This window comes from Heliangelus exortis, chromosome 19 (assembly GCF_036169615.1).
Source record: "Heliangelus exortis chromosome 19, bHelExo1.hap1, whole genome shotgun sequence".
NCBI classification, from domain to species: domain Eukaryota; kingdom Metazoa; phylum Chordata; class Aves; order Apodiformes; family Trochilidae; genus Heliangelus; species Heliangelus exortis.
The window spans coordinates 4971734-4988294 of NC_092440.1; the positions used below are offsets into that span (position 1 = coordinate 4971734).

Below are 16561 nucleotides of genomic sequence, written 5' to 3' on the forward strand. Positions count from 1 at the left end.
TTGGGAAGGGTGCTACACAGGGGTGGAGGACAAATCTCTGGCCTCTTCCTTCCAGATCCTGTTTACAAATCCAAACAGAACTACAAGACCTGGCAAGTGTAAGAGGGGAAAGCAGCTCACTGCAGTCTAAGATAAATTTTAATTCTCTTCTAACTTTCAGAAAGGCTGCGATTGAAGTACATTTTGTAGAATGGTGTTTCTGCATAATTTTTAGAGAAATGCTGAAATACTACAAAAAGCTTGCAGAAAATAAACTATTATACTTCAAGCATAACCCTGATTTTAGCTATTTTATCATGGTCCTACATGCTTTAGGACCATGTGCTTGAAACGCTCCAGGATGTCAGGTGCAATCTTATCAGGAGTCAGACTCTTGATGTTCAAGTTGTCTTCATGGGCTTCCTGGAAGAGCTGCTTCCCCACCGCTTCCTCCACTCGCCTGCGCCACTGCGCCAGCTTCGGCCTCTCCTCAAAGAGGTTGTAGCCAGCACTCACAGGCTGTGGAGTGAGTGAGAACCCAGGAGTGAGTCACACATCACACATGGCAGGGATGGGACCCATATGAAGCTTTTGGCTCCTGGCAGGAGGCAGTCACCACATGAGGTGGAGTTCACCTCTGTTTTTTAGCTAGCAGGAAGCGTTGTCATCCTCAGCAGCTGCTGTCCCCTGGGATGTGCAGTGAACAAACACAGCCATGGCTAACCCAAGAGCTGTATAATGCACAGAGGCCCATGCACAGTAATGGATCTCTTCCAAATTTCTGTTTAGTTTGTAATTTATCTTTTTTTCTGAGGAATTTTGCTCATAATTCCATAGAGACATCTGTCTCAAAGTAGGTGTTCCCTGACAAACTCAATTATCGTAAAAAAGGAACAAGATTTAACACCACTTTTAAACTCAGGGACAAAGATGTGCCACTAGAGGTGGTGGTGCTGCAGCCACACCTTGGCCTGGCCTGCCCACAACCCATCTTCCACATCCAACAGCATTGGGGTTGATGCTCACCTGCATGAGATCCACCAGTGCTACAAGGTCTGCCAGGGAGATCTCACTGCCTGCGATGAAGAGCTTGTCCTGCAAAAACACCTCCTCAAACTGCTTCAGGACAATGTTCAGCTCTTCAGTAATACCTTCCAGTTTCTCTGGAGAAAGTGGTTGGCCTGTGAGGACAGGCACCAGTGCCTGGGAGGGAGAAGAAAGAAGTTGCTTTTTGTTTCCCTTCAAACTTAGTCCATACCCTCTCACTGCAGCCTTCTGAGGCTCCCTCACCAGCAACACATGGAAACAACTGGCACTGCTAATCTCTTCTGGCAGATTAACATTACTGTCAGTCATTAACTCCTGCCTGTCCTTGCTTCTTCCTTAGAAAGTTTAAAATTTCAATCACAAGAAGAGTCTCCTCTCAAGGGAAGGCTGCATCATCTGCAAACAACTGTGTTTTGTTTTCCAGTCAGATGTTCATTCTTTCCATGAAGCTGGGCAGAAGGCAGTGGGCTGTGTCTGGTGTTAGCTGCTCACCCAGTGCATGCACAGATCTGTGGCTGCAGCAGGACACTCAGGACACTTCAGTTAGGCTCAGCTGAGCAGCCAAGTCAATTCCAGGTCTAGTTTTGCTATGTGTCACCTGGCCAGTACATTTGCTTACATCCATCCTATACCACACAGAAGGTACATCCTGAGCCATTGCACTCGTAGCTCTGAGCACTTACTTTTTGGCATACAGTGGTCTTACCTTAGATACGAACAGCTTGCTCGCCTTCCCACGAATGTTGATGTGCTGCCATGACAGGTACTCATCAACTCTTGCCCTTTTCTCCAGGTCAGATGGGTACCAGTGATCAGGAGTCTTGAATTTCCGTGCCAGGTACAGGAGGATTGCAATGCTGCCCAGAGAACAAGGCAGACCAGTGAACTCACCATGTGAGATCAAAGCATTTCATTCTTTCTGCTCCCCCCAGATTCTGCACTGCTGGGCCAGCAGCAATGCAAACCTGAGCTGGCTCAGGCAGAAGTGCAGGACATGACTGCCAACAAGGCTGAGCACAGGGGAGACCTTATGCCTGCCTGTGCACAGCAATCACCTGACACGTCAGCTCAGTCAGACAGACAGCATCTTGGTACAGTTACCCCATCATTTTTTAGCAAGCATGATGCACAGCACTGAGTTCCTGAGCTCAGAGCTTTGCACTGCCTGGGCACCCAGCAGCAGGTGCCTTTCTGCTGCATTGACCTGCAGCCTCCAGGTGAAGGCAGAGAGCAGGAGGACACACAGAGATGTATTTTGGCTTAGAAACATTACCCACGGGCAAGGTAACTCCAAGCAGCAGCTCTGATTTTTCCACAATCTGTGCTGTTTGAATTGCTTCCATGAGAAAGTCTCTCTTGAAACAGTAAGTTTGTTTTATGCACAAGTAGAGCAGATAGGAAGGAGGCAAACAACTACCTGGGCTGGAGTCCCACTAGAGACCAAACTGCACTGGTAGAATGCAGGCAATGGGATGAACAATACTGCAGTGGGGGGGTTGAGCTCATTTGAGCCTCACCTCTCTGATAAGGTGAAAGAACCATCCTTGAGTGCTGGCACCTTCATCAGGCTGTTCACCTTCTGGAACTCCTCTGTCCTGTGCTGCTCTGAGGAGGGAAATGAGAAGTTTTTCTTGGCAGTGATGCTGAGGACCTGCCTGCAAGCACCTGGAGAGCATGGGGATCATCTGGCCTCAAGTTCCTGGTCTTGATAGTACAAATACAGTCTTGTTTAATTTTATAAGCAATCAAAAAGTGTCAGAGGGTTCACTGATAGCAGCTTAGTGCTTATTGCCTGCATACCAGAAGAAGCTCTCCATGAAGGCTGGGATGGTTAGAAGTCCTTTCATATCAACAGCACTTGTCAACTCAGGGCTCTATCAGCTCTAAGTTTGTGCCTGGAGGTACCTGCCCTGTACAAAGCCACAGTGAACACCGAGCACCTTGGAGGACAGGGATCTTAGAGTCAGAAACATGAACCACAAAAGCAGTGATAAAGGGATTTTATTTTTTTTCTGGAAGATAACGTAATTTATATTCAACTCTTTTTTTAGTCCTCAGATGAAATTAGATTTTTGTGATTCCATGGGTACTTTATTACAGGTCTCAATCAGCTCTTTCTGTGGGTTTGGCATATCCTTTATCAGAACAAATAGGGATCTGACTTTGCTTTTAAGCTCCCAGCCCCCTTCCAAGATGAATGAACATGACAGAAGGTGCTTTGTTCACTGGAGGTCTCAGTGCACTCCATTGCATCTGAACCCAGTCCCAGGAGCCTTGATCTGTGCCCCTCTCATGCCAGCCTTTCCCAGCCCCTGGCTTCAGTCTTAGCTGTGCACCTCTGTATTGAAGTTTCTCTAACATCTACTCCCCCTGCCATGTCCTGCTACACGAGTCATCTGAGAATCATGAGTCTGTGCAAGAGGGGATGCTCTGGAAATGGATTTTGTTTTCCCAGTACTTGGCAAACCTGATTTGTGACTATTCCCCTACCACCTGGCTCACAGCCCGTCCCTCCACCCTCTTCCAAAAAGACACTGGGATGTCCTACATGAGGTGTGCAGGTTCCAGGTCCTTCCAGGAGTGTCTTCACTCTTACCACCCATTTCTGCAAGACACACCCTACCAGGGACCAAAGACCTTTTTTGGGGGACACAATTAACCCACCAGCTCAAGTCTGAGTAGACATCTCCTTACCTCACCTTTACCCCACAGCATGGGAGGTGCACACCCTGCAGTTACAGGATGTGCCTCCAGCATTCACATAAACCAGATTTCTCTCATTGCTTATCAGCCACTCTCCTTTGCACCAGTGTCTCACCAGTTTCTTTATTGGGAAAGAAAAGGAAGGCACAGATGAGCCTGCTCTCAGCTACAAACAATAGCAACATTTTTTCGCTACTGAGACAAGTCAGGGGGCAGCAGAAACCCAGTGCAATCAATGCACAGCCAAGACATGCAGGGGAACACCCAGAGATGAAACCACAACACACATGAGGTTTCTTTGAGTCACAGGCTGGAGCCTTTTGCTCCTTTATCAATGTCAGTGCCAGGAGCTTTCTCCTCTTTCATTGTTCCTAAGCATTACTTACTGAGACACTTTTATGCTCAGTATATTATCTTAGTTTCAATTCAAGCAGAGCTCTGGAAAGGTTGATGGATGGCTTTTACCAGCTTCAGTTATAAAGAAGATACAAATCTTTGGGCATCCTTTGGTGGAAATACACAATACCTCTTTGCCAGTCTCCTACTTATTATCAGTTGGGTTAAATACAAACCAAACGTTTAAAACAAAACAGATGTTTCTCAGATCCCTGGTGGCTGCACTGTCTCACTTTGCTAACTTTGCAAGCCTCTCTTCCACCTTCTCAGAATAACATCACCACAAACAGCTTGACCTGATGAAACCCCCAAGGGGTGGCTGGCTGTCCTGCCCTACTTGTACACAGGGGGTTCTCAGTGGGCTCTGGGTGTGAGAGTCCTTCCCAAGGGGCTGTTAACCACTGCTGAGAGAAAAGCTGCTTTGCAGCAACTGCTGCTGCTGCTTATGGGGTTCAAAGTTCTTTAAGGAAGCTGAATTAAGAGCAAGAACCGCAGGGCTCAGCTGTCCTCACCCATCTGTGAACCTCCCACCTCTGCTGCTGTTTCCTCCCTAAATGGGGAACAGCCTCACACCGAGCACATCCTGAGCACCTCTTCTCAGAAATGCAGTCCTTTTTTGTGGGTCCCCAATTTCGGCTGAGGCAGAGCCAGTGTAAGAGCTCTCACACACCCTTGCAAAGCTGTATTTGTTGCAGGGGAGGGCAGGCACTCAGACTGCTACTTAAAAGAAAAAAAGAAATTTGGTCCCATTTTCACCTTGCTATCCAGAGCCCTGTGCTGCTGAGGAACACCCTGCCCTGCTGCAGCATCTGGCCCTGCTGGGGCTGGTTCAGTCACCCGTGGAGAAATGAGGGGGCAAGCAGACAACCAGACACTTGTCAAGCCAAGGGCAGACCAGGGTCCCGGCCGGGGGGCAGCCGGGCACCCAGAGAACCCCCGGGATGGGGGGGAGGACCCTCCCTCCCCTCCCCTGCCGCAAGCAGCCCCCCGGGATGGGGGGGGGACCCTCCCTCCCCTCCCTTGCCGCAAGCAGCCCCTGCTCACCCTTCATCAGCTCCACCTTCTTGAACTCGAAGGGGATGTTGTTGCTGCGGGCAAAGATGTAGACCGCCCGGCAGGGCTGCGAGACCAGGTCCAGGTACAGCTCCAGCCCCATCCTGCCGCCACCGTTCACACCCGATTCGGCCTCTCCGGTCCCGGCACCCTAGCTCCCCGTCGGGGCGGAGCAGCCCCGGGCCCTCCCGCGGGGGCGGATCGCGGCAGCCCCGCCCGGTGAGGGCCTGGCCCGGGCAAGGGTGGTCTGAGAGGCCATCAGAGATTTTGGTTTTCCAGGGCAAAGCTTCCAGGTTCGCTGCCAACTCGTACCTGACTTAGCAACTGCCCCTGACTGCTCACCGAGAAGGAAACCCGAAGCTGCGGTGATGGGCTGCAGGGGGGCAGGAGCAGATCCTCCAATGCTGCTGATGGGAGCTCACAGCTCCAGAACCAGAGAACTCTCCTCCATTCCAGCTGCTCTGGGGAAAACTGCTTGGGAGAGAAAGGGGTCACACACAGGAGGATGACACATGTCACTCCACTGCTATAAAACACCCTCACGTTGCTCCCATCTTTACACCAACCCCCCAGGTGGGGGTTGGTCTCTTTTCCCAGGCAACCCTCAGCAAGACAAGAGGGCACAAGAGGTCTCAAGTTGTGCCAGGGGAGGTTTAGGTTGGACATTAGAAAGAATTTCTTTACTGAGAGGGTGATCAGACACTGGAATGGGCTGCCCAGGGAAGTGGTGGATTCTCCATCCCTGGAGATATTTAAAAAGAGCCTGGATGTGGCACTCAGTGCCATGGGCTGGGAACTGCAGCGGGAGTGGATCAAGGGTTGGACTTGATGATCTCTGAGGTCCCTTCCAACCCAGCCCATTCTATGATTCTATGATAAGATGCCACCACCTTCCCTGACACCCAGCCCTCCAAGATTCCCAGCACTTTGTTTTGTTCCAGTCATGTATTGCTAATGCTGCTGTATTAAGCCAGAGCTGGGGCTTTTCTGCTGAAGGTCTTCAAAGGGTAGCTGCAGGCTGCATACGTGGTAGCTACACCTGCCAGGGGCAGCTAAAAATACCAGTGTGTCCAACACAGATTTATGGCTTGCAGGGATACAAGCTGACTCTAGCACACTCATATTAGACATCAGACATTTTAGTCTGCATTAACATCAACCTAACACCTAATAATACAAGCTGTTACCACTGGTACTGAGTGTTAGAAGGGAAAAACATAGGCAAGAACATGATAAGAAAGGAACAAGACTACAGAAGTGAAAAATCCCTTCAACACTATTTCCTGTGCCCAGGAATCTTTATTAGACACCATTACAAAAAAATATATTTATATATAGTAGTTATTTATAAGTTGCAGCCACTTCAGCCTAGGGCAGCTTCTGCTGTAGGCACTGTAAAGGTGTGGATGCATTTGCAGATAGAGCTGCTTGTCCTGTAAGGCAGAACCATTGTCCCAGTTCAGAGGCAAGAAGGGACCTTGGCAGACCAGCAGCTCCATCAGATCCCTGCTCAAAAGTTGTGTAATGGCTTTTCTCTTCACTGGTGGTAGTTTTACACATGCCAGTAGGATATGATGCAAAGTCCTCTTCAAGATAACTGTATCTCAAAATAATTTTTTTTTTCAACCGGTAACTGAGCTCTGTTCACAGTGTCCTTGAACAGAGAATGAGGCCTGCAATAGCTGACTTCAGATCTGGTAAGGTCAAGTAGCCAACCATGCAGCTCCATTCAGGAACCATGCCTCATGCTGAGTAACAGTCCATGACCTACCCTGTTCAGCAGCTTTGGTGCAATGCAACACGACCTTGTTGGCTGCCATTCACTCAGGCTCGTTTCTGTGCTCGCTCGTTCTGTTCAAAATCAAAAGTTGAGAAACTTACTGAAGACATCCCTGCCTCAAGAGTCACACAGAAGGGATGTCAGGGAGCAATGGGACAATTTAATAACCCTTTCTTACACAGTTCTCCAACACTCCTAACTCTACAGCTCAAAATCATCATTTTTCAAGGACAGATGTATATCAGGAGCCCTCAATTAGAGGGCAGAATCATACAGCCCTAATCACACAGCACAGAAAGCTCATTATGGATCCCTACACTACCCATCTGGCAAGTTAAATGCTACCTTGCTTTTGTCTGTAAGCTCTCAACCTTCCCACTGGTGTATAAAGGAGAGCCTGGAGAAAACACTTTCCTAGCTTGGAACATCCAACTTCCAGTCAGCAGAGGTGTAAATCAGAGTTTTAAAACTGTATAATGACAAAAGGTGATGAAATCACCTTTCTTAAGCATCATACCTACATTTCTCTACCTTTCTTTTCATAGAAAGCCTCTTTCACCCCCTTCTCACCCTATTTGAGTTATTTCATAATGATGCACCCACAAATGATGCCTTTATATTGAAATGAGAATGTCTCACTTACAGGAAAGGATCCTGGACACTGATACTTTTGCTATTCACGAGTTGGAATAAACTGTGCAAGTTGTACTTTGATTTTTAAAATTTTCTTCCCCGTTTCAATTACCTTGACTGTCTTCTCAAGCTTGCAGAGAGCTTCCTCATATTGCTGCACCAAAGGCTTTAATGAGTTGCCCTTCACTGGCTGCTTCTTTATGTCCTGGATGCCAGCATCCTTCAACATCCGCAGAAACCTACGCTCCTGGGTAACAAAACAGACAGAGGAGATGAGACACCCCACTGCCCACCAGCTAGGAAATGAGCACAGTTTGGGAAGTGCTGCAGAGTCAGGAAATTAATAATTGAAGCTTCCAACCACAAAGCTCAGCAGACTGGAAAAGGTGGGAAGTATTATGAACCTTTTTTTCCTTATTGCTCCTGCACGCATCCATATCAAGCGTGAATCCCAGACCAACAACCTACCTGGATTCTAAGGACCAAGCTGAAAGCAACACCCACTTTTCCTGCACGAGCTGTTCTTCCAACTCTGAAAACAAAGGAAGGTAGGTCAAGTCAGTTTAGCTGTACTGTTACTCCAAGAGTCCCGTTCTGAGTTTCTCCAGATGTGAGAAAGTTTGATTCTGTTTTTGACATTATTTATAGGCTGGACTTGATGACCTCAGAAGTCTTTCCCAGCCCCAAAAATTCTGTGATTCCAGGTTATAAACAATAAACAGTTCCAGGGCTCATTCACAGCTGCTGAGCTGCTGCAGTTTTCTGAACATCTAGAAACCCAACACCAGGACAGCACCTCTAGCCCCTGTAAAATCCATTTTCTGTAACAGAATGCTAGTTCTGATTCACTACTGCATTACTATGGTGTTGCTACGTGCTTAATGTTGATTAGAAAGGCCTTTGCTATTCAAGTAAAATAAATCCAAAGCTAAAAACCCTTTTAAGTGTGTGTCACCCTTACTAGGAGTAAGCCAAGCTCAGACACCCCCCCTGGCTGCCTTACCTGTGGATGTATGTCCTGATGAACTGGGGTGCATCATAGTTTATGACATAATTCACTCCTCTAACATCAATCCCTCGTGCAGTGGCATCTGTGCTGATTAACCTGGGTTTAAATACACACAGTCATTTTTTGAGTAACATCTCTTGCACTACACACACAAGTGGACACAGCAGAACCTTGCTGATCTCTGTTCTAAGTGGGCAGCCAGCCTCTGAGCACAACAGCAGCACCATAACTCATTCCTTATTGTCACTGACATCATCAGCTGCCTGCAGGCTTCCAAGCATCAGGCATGTCACCTACTCTTATGCCTGACAAATTCCTAGGTGTTTCCAGGCTCTCCAAGCACGTGCCATTAATCAGGGCAGCTCCCACCACACACTGAAGTTACAAACCTGCAAGCTATCATTCTGTAAAGGCATTGAACCCAGCAAGGTGCAAAATTTCAGTAGCCAAGGAGGAATTTAAGCACTGGTTTTGGATAAAAAGAAATCCCAGAAAATAAATATTTACCTTCTTCTCAGAGACATTCCACAAATGCAATCCCATAGAGACACAAAAATCACCAAGCAAATCAAACACACCAAGAGAAGTAGGTCTGTATGCCAGTTTGGGCAGAGGTTTCTTTGGTAGGAAGCACTAGTTCTAGCACTAACATCCATTTTCTTCCAATAGGTGTCCAAATAGGGACATTAAACTTACAGTTTTCTGAACTGTATGCATTTTGGGCAACTATATAGAATCATAGAGTGGTTTTGGTTGTAAAATAGCTTAAAGACCAACAAGTCCAACTGCTAACACAGTACTGCCAAGTCCACAACCAAACCATGTCCCTCAGCACCATGTTTGCACATCTTCTAAATCCCTGTATGGAAGGTGACTCAACCTCTTCCCTGGGCAGCCTGTTCCAATTCTTGACAACCCTTTGGAGTTTTTCCTCATTTCCAATCCAAACCTCCACTGGTGCAACTTGAGCCCATTTCTTCTCATCCTTATTACTTGTTACTTGAGAGAAGAACAAGCAGTTACATTTACTGCTTTTTATTTTATAACACACAGAAATTCAGATTACAATTAGATTAGAACATGCCATGTCACATTCAGAGTAAACAAAAGTCACAAGTCCAAGTCTCACACCTGTTCTACACATTGTTTCCCGCACAATCTTTTTTTCAGAGGACCCCCTTGAGCTGTGTTCTTGGTTCTACCTAGCTTTTCACACTGGAAATAACCTTTGCTGGAAGACATGCAAGAAACTCATTTAAGATGCTCACAGTTGTATTTTTCCTTGTTCAAATTCCTTCATGGTTCTCTGTCTCTCATTTGGAGGTAACCGAGAAGAAAATTCAGCAACAGTGACTCCACCAAAAGCTTTAACCAGCAGGAACAATCTGTAGGTGAATAGGATGGAAACAGTCACTTCATTAGCTCTGTAACTTTACTTGTGATCACCATACCAACCACGGTGATGTCATTAATATATTCACCTGTGAGAAGCTTCCCTGGAGTTGGTAAAGCACAAGACACGGGTAAATTTCTTTGTCAGCATGAAATGCAAGAGCAGCAGAGGCTTGGAATTGAGGTCACAAGGCACGTAACATTGCTGCAGCCAACAGGAAGATCATCAGAAAGAAAAATTATTTCTTGCCAAGGATAAAACTCTGAAACCCATTACCCTCCCATGACCTACACAGGCTTGGATGTTTTGCAACTAATAACAGCAAAACCAGACCCCACAGTGCTGCTGCCCTTACAGCAAGTCACAGGCTGGGAGGATACAGCACAAGACAGAGACAAGCTGTGTGCTGTTTTAATGTTCTCTTCTCCATGACAAGTAAAACACATGCTGCCTCCCCATCTAAAGGGTGAAGCATCTACATGCCCTGAAATGCACGTGAGATGTATGGACAGCTGGTGAGTGCTACTACATTACTTCACATCTCCACTCCAGATTGTTGGTAAACTTAATTCTGCATGAAGAAAGTTTAATAGAAAAATAATAAATAAAGCCAGCCTTAGCCAAAGTAACACTAAGTAATGAGAAAACAAATGTGCCAAGGAAGAAGACTTTGGGTCATAAATACTCCCAAAGCCATTTTCATTCAGCACCTCTGCAGCACAAGGAATCATTAGGAAGACAAATTTGTTTATAGGGTAAAAATATAACCCAATGCTCTGGAGTTAAACAAATCTCCAAGTATAATTCATTCAAGAGAATTAACGTCATACCGATAGCCCCTCAGGGAGTGTGTATTTCTTATTAGTATCCTGTTCAGTCTCTGTTCCATCTCCAAGAGTTTTTTTCTCAGAATAGACAGATGTGAAGAGGCGAGGCTGGAATAAGTCCAGCTGCTGCAGTTTCTCTGGGTCCTGGGTCAGTGTGGCTGAAAACAGCAGTTTCTGTAAGGGTATCTGAGGGTAGCAGGAGCTGAAATAAACAGCACACTGAAACTAAGCTTTGAGGAAGGGGTAATGGAGCTCCACAAGTGCCTTCAGATAATGTTATGAAGCAATTAACTATTCTTTATGTTCTCTTCCTGCCCTGAGGCTTTCCTGTAGGTTCTTTTCTACTTGTTTTATGGTGGAGTTCATGGACAGAACTGGTCAGTGTTCTCAATCAACTGCACAACCTGCAGCTGTTACCTCTGCACACATCCTTGCCCCTGGTTACTCATGTCAACATCCTAGTAGCTTCCTTCCCTGGTGGCTGATCTCAGTTTCTGACATATTTCTGTAGGAAAACAGCAGCTGCAGTTAAACTAATTCCAGGAGTTTTCCTTCAAATCCATGACTCACCTTGCCAGAGGGCATTACTATAGTTACTGTGCAAATGAATCACAGACTTGGAATATCTGTACATTCCTTTCATGTTCCTTTTGTCTAGTTAAGGAAAGTTTGGAGATGCAGTCCTTAGACTTCACTCTAAAAGACATCTACTATCAGCTGTTCACTGCCTCTGTTGGCAGATGTTTCTCAGAGTAAGTGAGCTGTGAGTGTACCTGGGAGTGTTGTGAAGCAGAGCAGTGGCCCCTAGGTGCTCGTGTCTTTGCTGCCAGTTCTAAAGAATGCACCTGGCAATTTACCTGGCTGCTGTTAGAGGTCCTGGTCTTGTCCTTTGAAAAAGCATTTTGGAGCCAGACTCATTTTCTGTTTGGAATGCAGCTTTGACAATCTGGTTCAGACAGTTCTGGTGCATGTCATCAATCATACGGTCAGCTTCATCTACAATCTGAATGCACAATGATGAAAAACACATTAAATAAACCCCAGGATTAGGCAGCTTAGATGTTCCTTTTGTAATATTACCATTAAACAATGAAGACGTAAGTTGCTACCCCAAAAACTGAATTTTTCTTTGATTTCAGTGACTCAGTAGCCAGCCTGATGCACGTGTTCATTTGCACGTAAACCCAATTTATGTCTCCAAATAAGAGATAAAATTCTGTGTCCCAAGTAAGAGAAAATTCTGTGTCCTAAATAAGACTGTAGCTGCCTCTGCACAGACTCCCTCATGATGGAAGCTACTACAGTGAACATTCAACCTGACAAATAAGGCTTTCCTCTGAGAAGGGGAAGTGGGTGGTGGATGCTTGGGTGTCACGAGTTGGAATGAAACATTTTGGGATCACTGCATGAGCAGTCTGGAGTGTGAACAATTCCAACAGAGAGATCTTTACGTACCATGCAAGAAGAAAGCAGGAATTACAGCTGCAAAGGACCTTGCACTAAAGATGGGAGACCTGTGGAACAGACTCACCAGGAAGCGAAGCTGTGCCAGGCTGAACCCCGGGGTCTGGCTGATGTGGTCCTTGAGCCGCCCTGGTGTAGCCACAACAATATCAGCCAGGCTGCTGTAGCCTGTCACTCTGAAAGAACAAGCCACCCACAGAGTTTCTCCCTGCACCCTAAAGCAGATTTTGCTACTATTCAATTAACTGAGAAATAACAAAATTCAGCCATGCAGTTTACTTTGGAGAGCATGCAAAGGCAGTGCTGGACACTAACCCCTGGCAGCCACTGTACTGCCTCATTTTAAACAGAAGGTATTGCTCTTAATTGCTGTCAAATAAAGGTTAATTGCAGCATAATCTCATAACAATTATTTCTACCTGTGGGTATAAAGTAAATGTGTTCTAATCAGCTGGTCAAGAAACCCCAAAAAATCTAGAGAAACATAATTGTACACAAGGGGCAGCAGCAGGCACTTTGACAATGACAGGATAACCAGAGTCTATCAGTTAAAATCACTATCCAAAAGCATTATTGCACAATGGTGCCATGCCACAACCTGTATTTTGACCTCTGCTTACTGAGATTAAATGGTTTACAACCTCTATAAACCTTGCCAGAAGACTTTTAACCTACCTTTTCTGGACGAGCATCTCCTGTTCCTTTGCAAAAGATTTCTGGCCAGTAATCAAAACAACCTTCAGACCTGTCCCATCAGTGTAAATGTTGAACACTTTACTCACCTGCAAAGAGATGGGCTTTGTTAGCCACAACAAAATCAGCTGAAAGAATACTACATCAACCCCCCAAGAGGTCTTCAGCAGGCCTCACAGAAGGGCCAAGCACAGCTCTGGCTGCACCAGCCTTTGTCTTGGTCCAGTTGTGCTCTGAGAGAAGGCTCAGAGCCACATACCTGTTGTGCCAGTTCTTTGGTGGGCAGAACAACCAGAGCTCGTACCTGACAAACCACTCGATCCAGCAAAACCTGCCAGAACAAAGGCCAGGTGAAACCCTGAGACCAGCAGGGAGAGAAGGAGTTTCTTTTATCTAAGCTGCTGAGAGGAGATGGGCTTGACACACTCTCATGGAGTTTTCTGTTTCCATTTTACTCCCCTCCACCCTCCCAACTCCTCATGCTGTGATGCCTGAGTCAGAGTGAACAGATAGAATCACAGAATCATAGAATGGGCTGGGTTGGAAGGGACCTCAGAGCTCCTCAAGTCCAACCCTTGATCCACTCCCGCTGCAGTTCCCAGCCCATGGCACTGAGTGCCACATCCAGGCTGTTTTTAAATATCTCCAGGGATGGAGAATCCACCCCTTCCCTGGGCAGCCCATTCCAATGTCTGATCACCCTCTCAGTAAAGAAATTCTTTCTAATGTCCAACCTAAACCTCCCCTGGCACAACTTGAGACCTCTTGTGCCCTCTTGTCTTGCTGAGAGTTGCCTGGGAAAAGAGCCCAACCCCCCCCTGGCTCCAACCTCCTTTCAGGGAGTTGTAGAGAGTGATGAGGTCTCCCCTGAGCCTCCTCTTCTCCAGGCTGAACAGCCCCAGCCTCTCCTCATAGGATCTGTGCTCGAGTCCCTTCACCAGCCCAGTTGCCTCCTTTGGACCCGCTCCAGGACCTCAATCTCCTTCCTAAACTGAGGGGCCCAGAACTGGACACAGGACTCAAGCTGTGGCCTCACCAGCACTGAGTACAGGGCCATGATACAGCTCTGATCCTTGGCTTTTTGCTAAATCCAGTTTACTCTGGAAAAAAAAAGACAACCCCAGCATCTTCCCTACAGGTATTACCTGGGGGTAAACTCACCTGTACTATTGGGATGACAAAGGAGAGGGTTTTACCACTGCCTGTGGGTGCTGAGACACAGATGTCCCTGGGGCGGTGTCCTCCCTGCCCCACCAAATACCCATGGGATGCACTCTGCAGGATAGCAGGGATCACCTCTGCCTGAACTGAGGAAAAAATGGAACAAACTACACTGAAAGAACTGAACTAACACCTCTGTATCCAGAAAAACAATTCCACACAATGAACCTGTTTCCACATCTGTGGAAAGAGGACACAAGCAAGACCCCCCTCTTCTGGGAGCTGAGCACTATGACTTCAACACACCATGCTTTGTGGAGCTGCATTTATGCCCATAAATTCATTTATGCCCTGAATTGATTTATTCAGGCTGGATAAAGCTTTGCAAGTGACAGATTCAAACTGGGACAATCACTTTGATGCATTAAACTTGGGGTTGTTCTATGCTTTACCTCCCTAACCTACAGAAACCAGCCACAGGCTGCAGGAACTGCATCACTCACTTTAGAGAGACACAAAACTGCTCTCAAGGTACCTGGGAAAAAGGACTCAATCCCATTCATTTGAAGCTTTTTCAGCAGCCGGGGATGAATCCCTGGGACATCTCCAATGGGAATCAGATTGTCTTTGATACGTTTTTGCAGCAGTTTGGGTTGAGCAAGCCACTGTGGTAAGAAGGGCTGAACCTGAGAGGAGGGAAAGAACAACAAAGTGTTTCTGGGGTCAAACAGGCAAAGCCACATAGAAAATAAGCACCTGACCATCAGTCTGTAAAGCCAGTTACCTTCTGCACTGGCTTTATGTCATAGTCTCCAAGAACCATAAAACTGGAGGGTGGAGGTTTGGGCTCTTCCTCTGAGGCTGTCAAGGTCAGCTCCTCTTTTCTGCTTTCATCTTCAGCTCTTTCAGTGTTCTCCTTGGGCTGTGGTTCAGCTCCCTCAGTTTCCACATCCCTCCTCTTCCTTTTTGAAGACTTATTAAGGTTGCTTCTGTTTTCTTTGATGTCTTCTTCAGAATCTGGAATTTGAATAGCAAGCATATAAAGCTACAGGTCAGAACACCCTAAAGGAAAGGCATGCAGGATACATTTTACAACATGAAACTTCAACAACTGCTTGCAGGCTCCTCTTTTGCTTAAATCCAAGTGCAAAAGCCAAACATTTCTTTGTTGGAATGCAGGAAACTGAAGACTGAGGTGACATGCTTCCCTACTTCCCTTACACTAAACTGATCCTCAGTTTGCAACTGGGGGCTTTTCCCTATTAAAGGAATTACTCTGGGAACATATAAAGCAGAGGAAAACATAAAATACCATTAGGCAAATTCGGCAAGTTACTCAAAGGACAAGCTGCATCTACATCTCTGTTGAGACCTGTTGCCCACGAGGAACAGGAATCCTACGGCCTCAGTTTCTCCATACCTTCTTCAGTCCTCTTTTCCTGCCCCTGGGATTTTCGTCTATTTTTCTTCTTCGAGGGACTGCTGCCATCTGCTGCCTGCTCAGTATCCGAGCTCTCTTCAGAAGGGCTGCGAGACTGTTGCTTCTTTTTCGGCTTCTTCTGCCCTTGCGCACAGGACTGCTCCTCACTCTCCCTTTTTCTTTTCCCTTCCCCAGCTTGGTGCTCGGAGCTGGGGAGCCCTTCTCCTTCCTCCTGCTGCTTCCTCAGCTGCCGGGCTTTGGCCTGCTGGCGCAGCCTCTCCAGCAGAACCCGAGCCCGCTCCTCCGCTTCTGCCCCCTCCTCCTGCTGCTCCTCCCCGCCGTACCTGAAAGGCCCGAGACAAAACCTCCTCAGGGACCAAGCCGCCCACCCCCACCGGGCCCGTCCGGCCAGGCCCCTGCCGCAGGGAGAGGTCAGGCAGCAGCTCCCGCAGCCACCCCGAACCGGTGCCAGGCACCGGGGAGCGGTGCGAGCGCTGGGGCCTGAGCCCGGGGCCGGGCAGCGCCCGGAGCTCTCGGTACCTCTGGATGCAGAACAGCGCCATGGCCGCGCCGCGGGGCGCACGGGGATGACGTCAGCGTCGGCCGCGCGACGGAAGGCTCCAGAAGGCGCGAGGGCGGGAAGGGAGGGGAGAGAGCGGTGAGGGCGGGATGGGAGAGAGAGCGGTGAGGGGAGAGAGAGAGCGGTGAAGGGGGAGGGCGCTGAGGGGAGAGAGCGCTGAGGGGAGAGAGCGCTGAGGGGAGAGAGCGCTGAGGGGAGAGAGCGCTGAGGGGAGAGAGCGCTGAGGGGAGAGAGCGCTGAGGGGAGAGAGCGCTGAGGGGAGAGAGCGCTGAGGGGAGAGAGCGCTGAGGGGAGAGAGCGCTGAGGGGAGAGAGCGCAGCGCAGCCCCACCGTGCGGAGGGACGGATGGATGGACAGACAGAGCCCCCGAGCACCAGCACAGCCCCCCCCAGTACTGGGGGTCCTCCCACGCTGCCTGAAAGG

The 16561-nt window shown here is 47.8% G+C and overlaps 2 protein-coding genes across 6 annotated transcripts; both read right to left on the reverse strand.

Moving 5' to 3' along the window:
* Positions 1-120: 120 nt before the first annotated feature.
* On the reverse strand, positions 121-5662 carry GSTT4 (glutathione S-transferase theta 4). Its single transcript, XM_071763302.1, has 5 exons — positions 5170-5662; positions 2544-2631; positions 1733-1883; positions 1006-1182; positions 121-498 (listed from the first exon to the last, which is right to left on the reverse strand). Exons 1-5 carry the CDS (start codon positions 5279-5281, stop codon positions 295-297), a joined length of 732 nt encoding a protein of 243 aa, XP_071619403.1. The 5' UTR covers positions 5282-5662; the 3' UTR covers positions 121-294.
* Positions 5663-6443: 781 nt separating this feature from the next.
* Positions 6444-16189, reverse strand: DDX51 (DEAD-box helicase 51). Of its 5 annotated transcripts, none has more exons than XM_071762944.1 (16): positions 16099-16189; positions 15559-15902; positions 14923-15155; positions 14674-14824; positions 14139-14284; positions 13237-13308; positions 12960-13066; positions 12352-12445; positions 11678-11823; positions 10824-11022; positions 10082-10197; positions 9869-9985; positions 8595-8696; positions 8060-8123; positions 7704-7838; positions 6444-7029 (listed from the first exon to the last, which is right to left on the reverse strand). In XM_071762944.1, exons 1-16 carry the CDS (start codon positions 16119-16121, stop codon positions 7003-7005), a joined length of 2076 nt encoding a protein of 691 aa, XP_071619045.1. In that variant the 5' UTR covers positions 16122-16189; the 3' UTR covers positions 6444-7002. The 5 variants fall into 5 exon arrangements, 4 of the variants coding, with proteins under 4 accessions (XP_071619045.1, XP_071619044.1, XP_071619046.1 ...); XM_071762943.1 differs by having other exon boundaries at positions 12352-12460; XR_011729649.1 differs by lacking the exon at positions 8060-8123 and having other exon boundaries at positions 12352-12460.
* Between the last annotated feature and the right edge of the window lie 372 nt (positions 16190-16561).

Bases quoted from the DNA above. Each gene is read 5' to 3' on its own strand.
- GSTT4 (XM_071763302.1), bottom strand. From the start codon at position 5,281: ATGGGGCTGGAGCTGTACCTGGACCTGGTCTCGCAGCCCTGCCGGGCG. The intron at 1,884-2,543 runs GTGAGGCTCAAA...TTCTCTGGGCAG, and splicing joins TCTTTCACCTTATCAGAGAG to CATTGCAATCCTCCTGTACC. The intron at 499-1,005 runs GTGAGCATCAAC...CTCACTCCACAG, and splicing joins CACTGGTGGATCTCATGCAG to CCTGTGAGTGCTGGCTACAA.
- DDX51 (XM_071762943.1), bottom strand. From the start codon at position 16,121: ATGGCGCTGTTCTGCATCCAGAG. The intron at 9,986-10,081 runs GTGAATATATTA...ATTCACCTACAG, and splicing joins TCCAGGGAAGCTTCTCACAG to ATTGTTCCTGCTGGTTAAAG. The intron at 8,697-9,868 runs GTGAGCATCTTA...ATTTAAACCCAG, and splicing joins GAACAAGGAAAAATACAACT to GTTAATCAGCACAGATGCCA.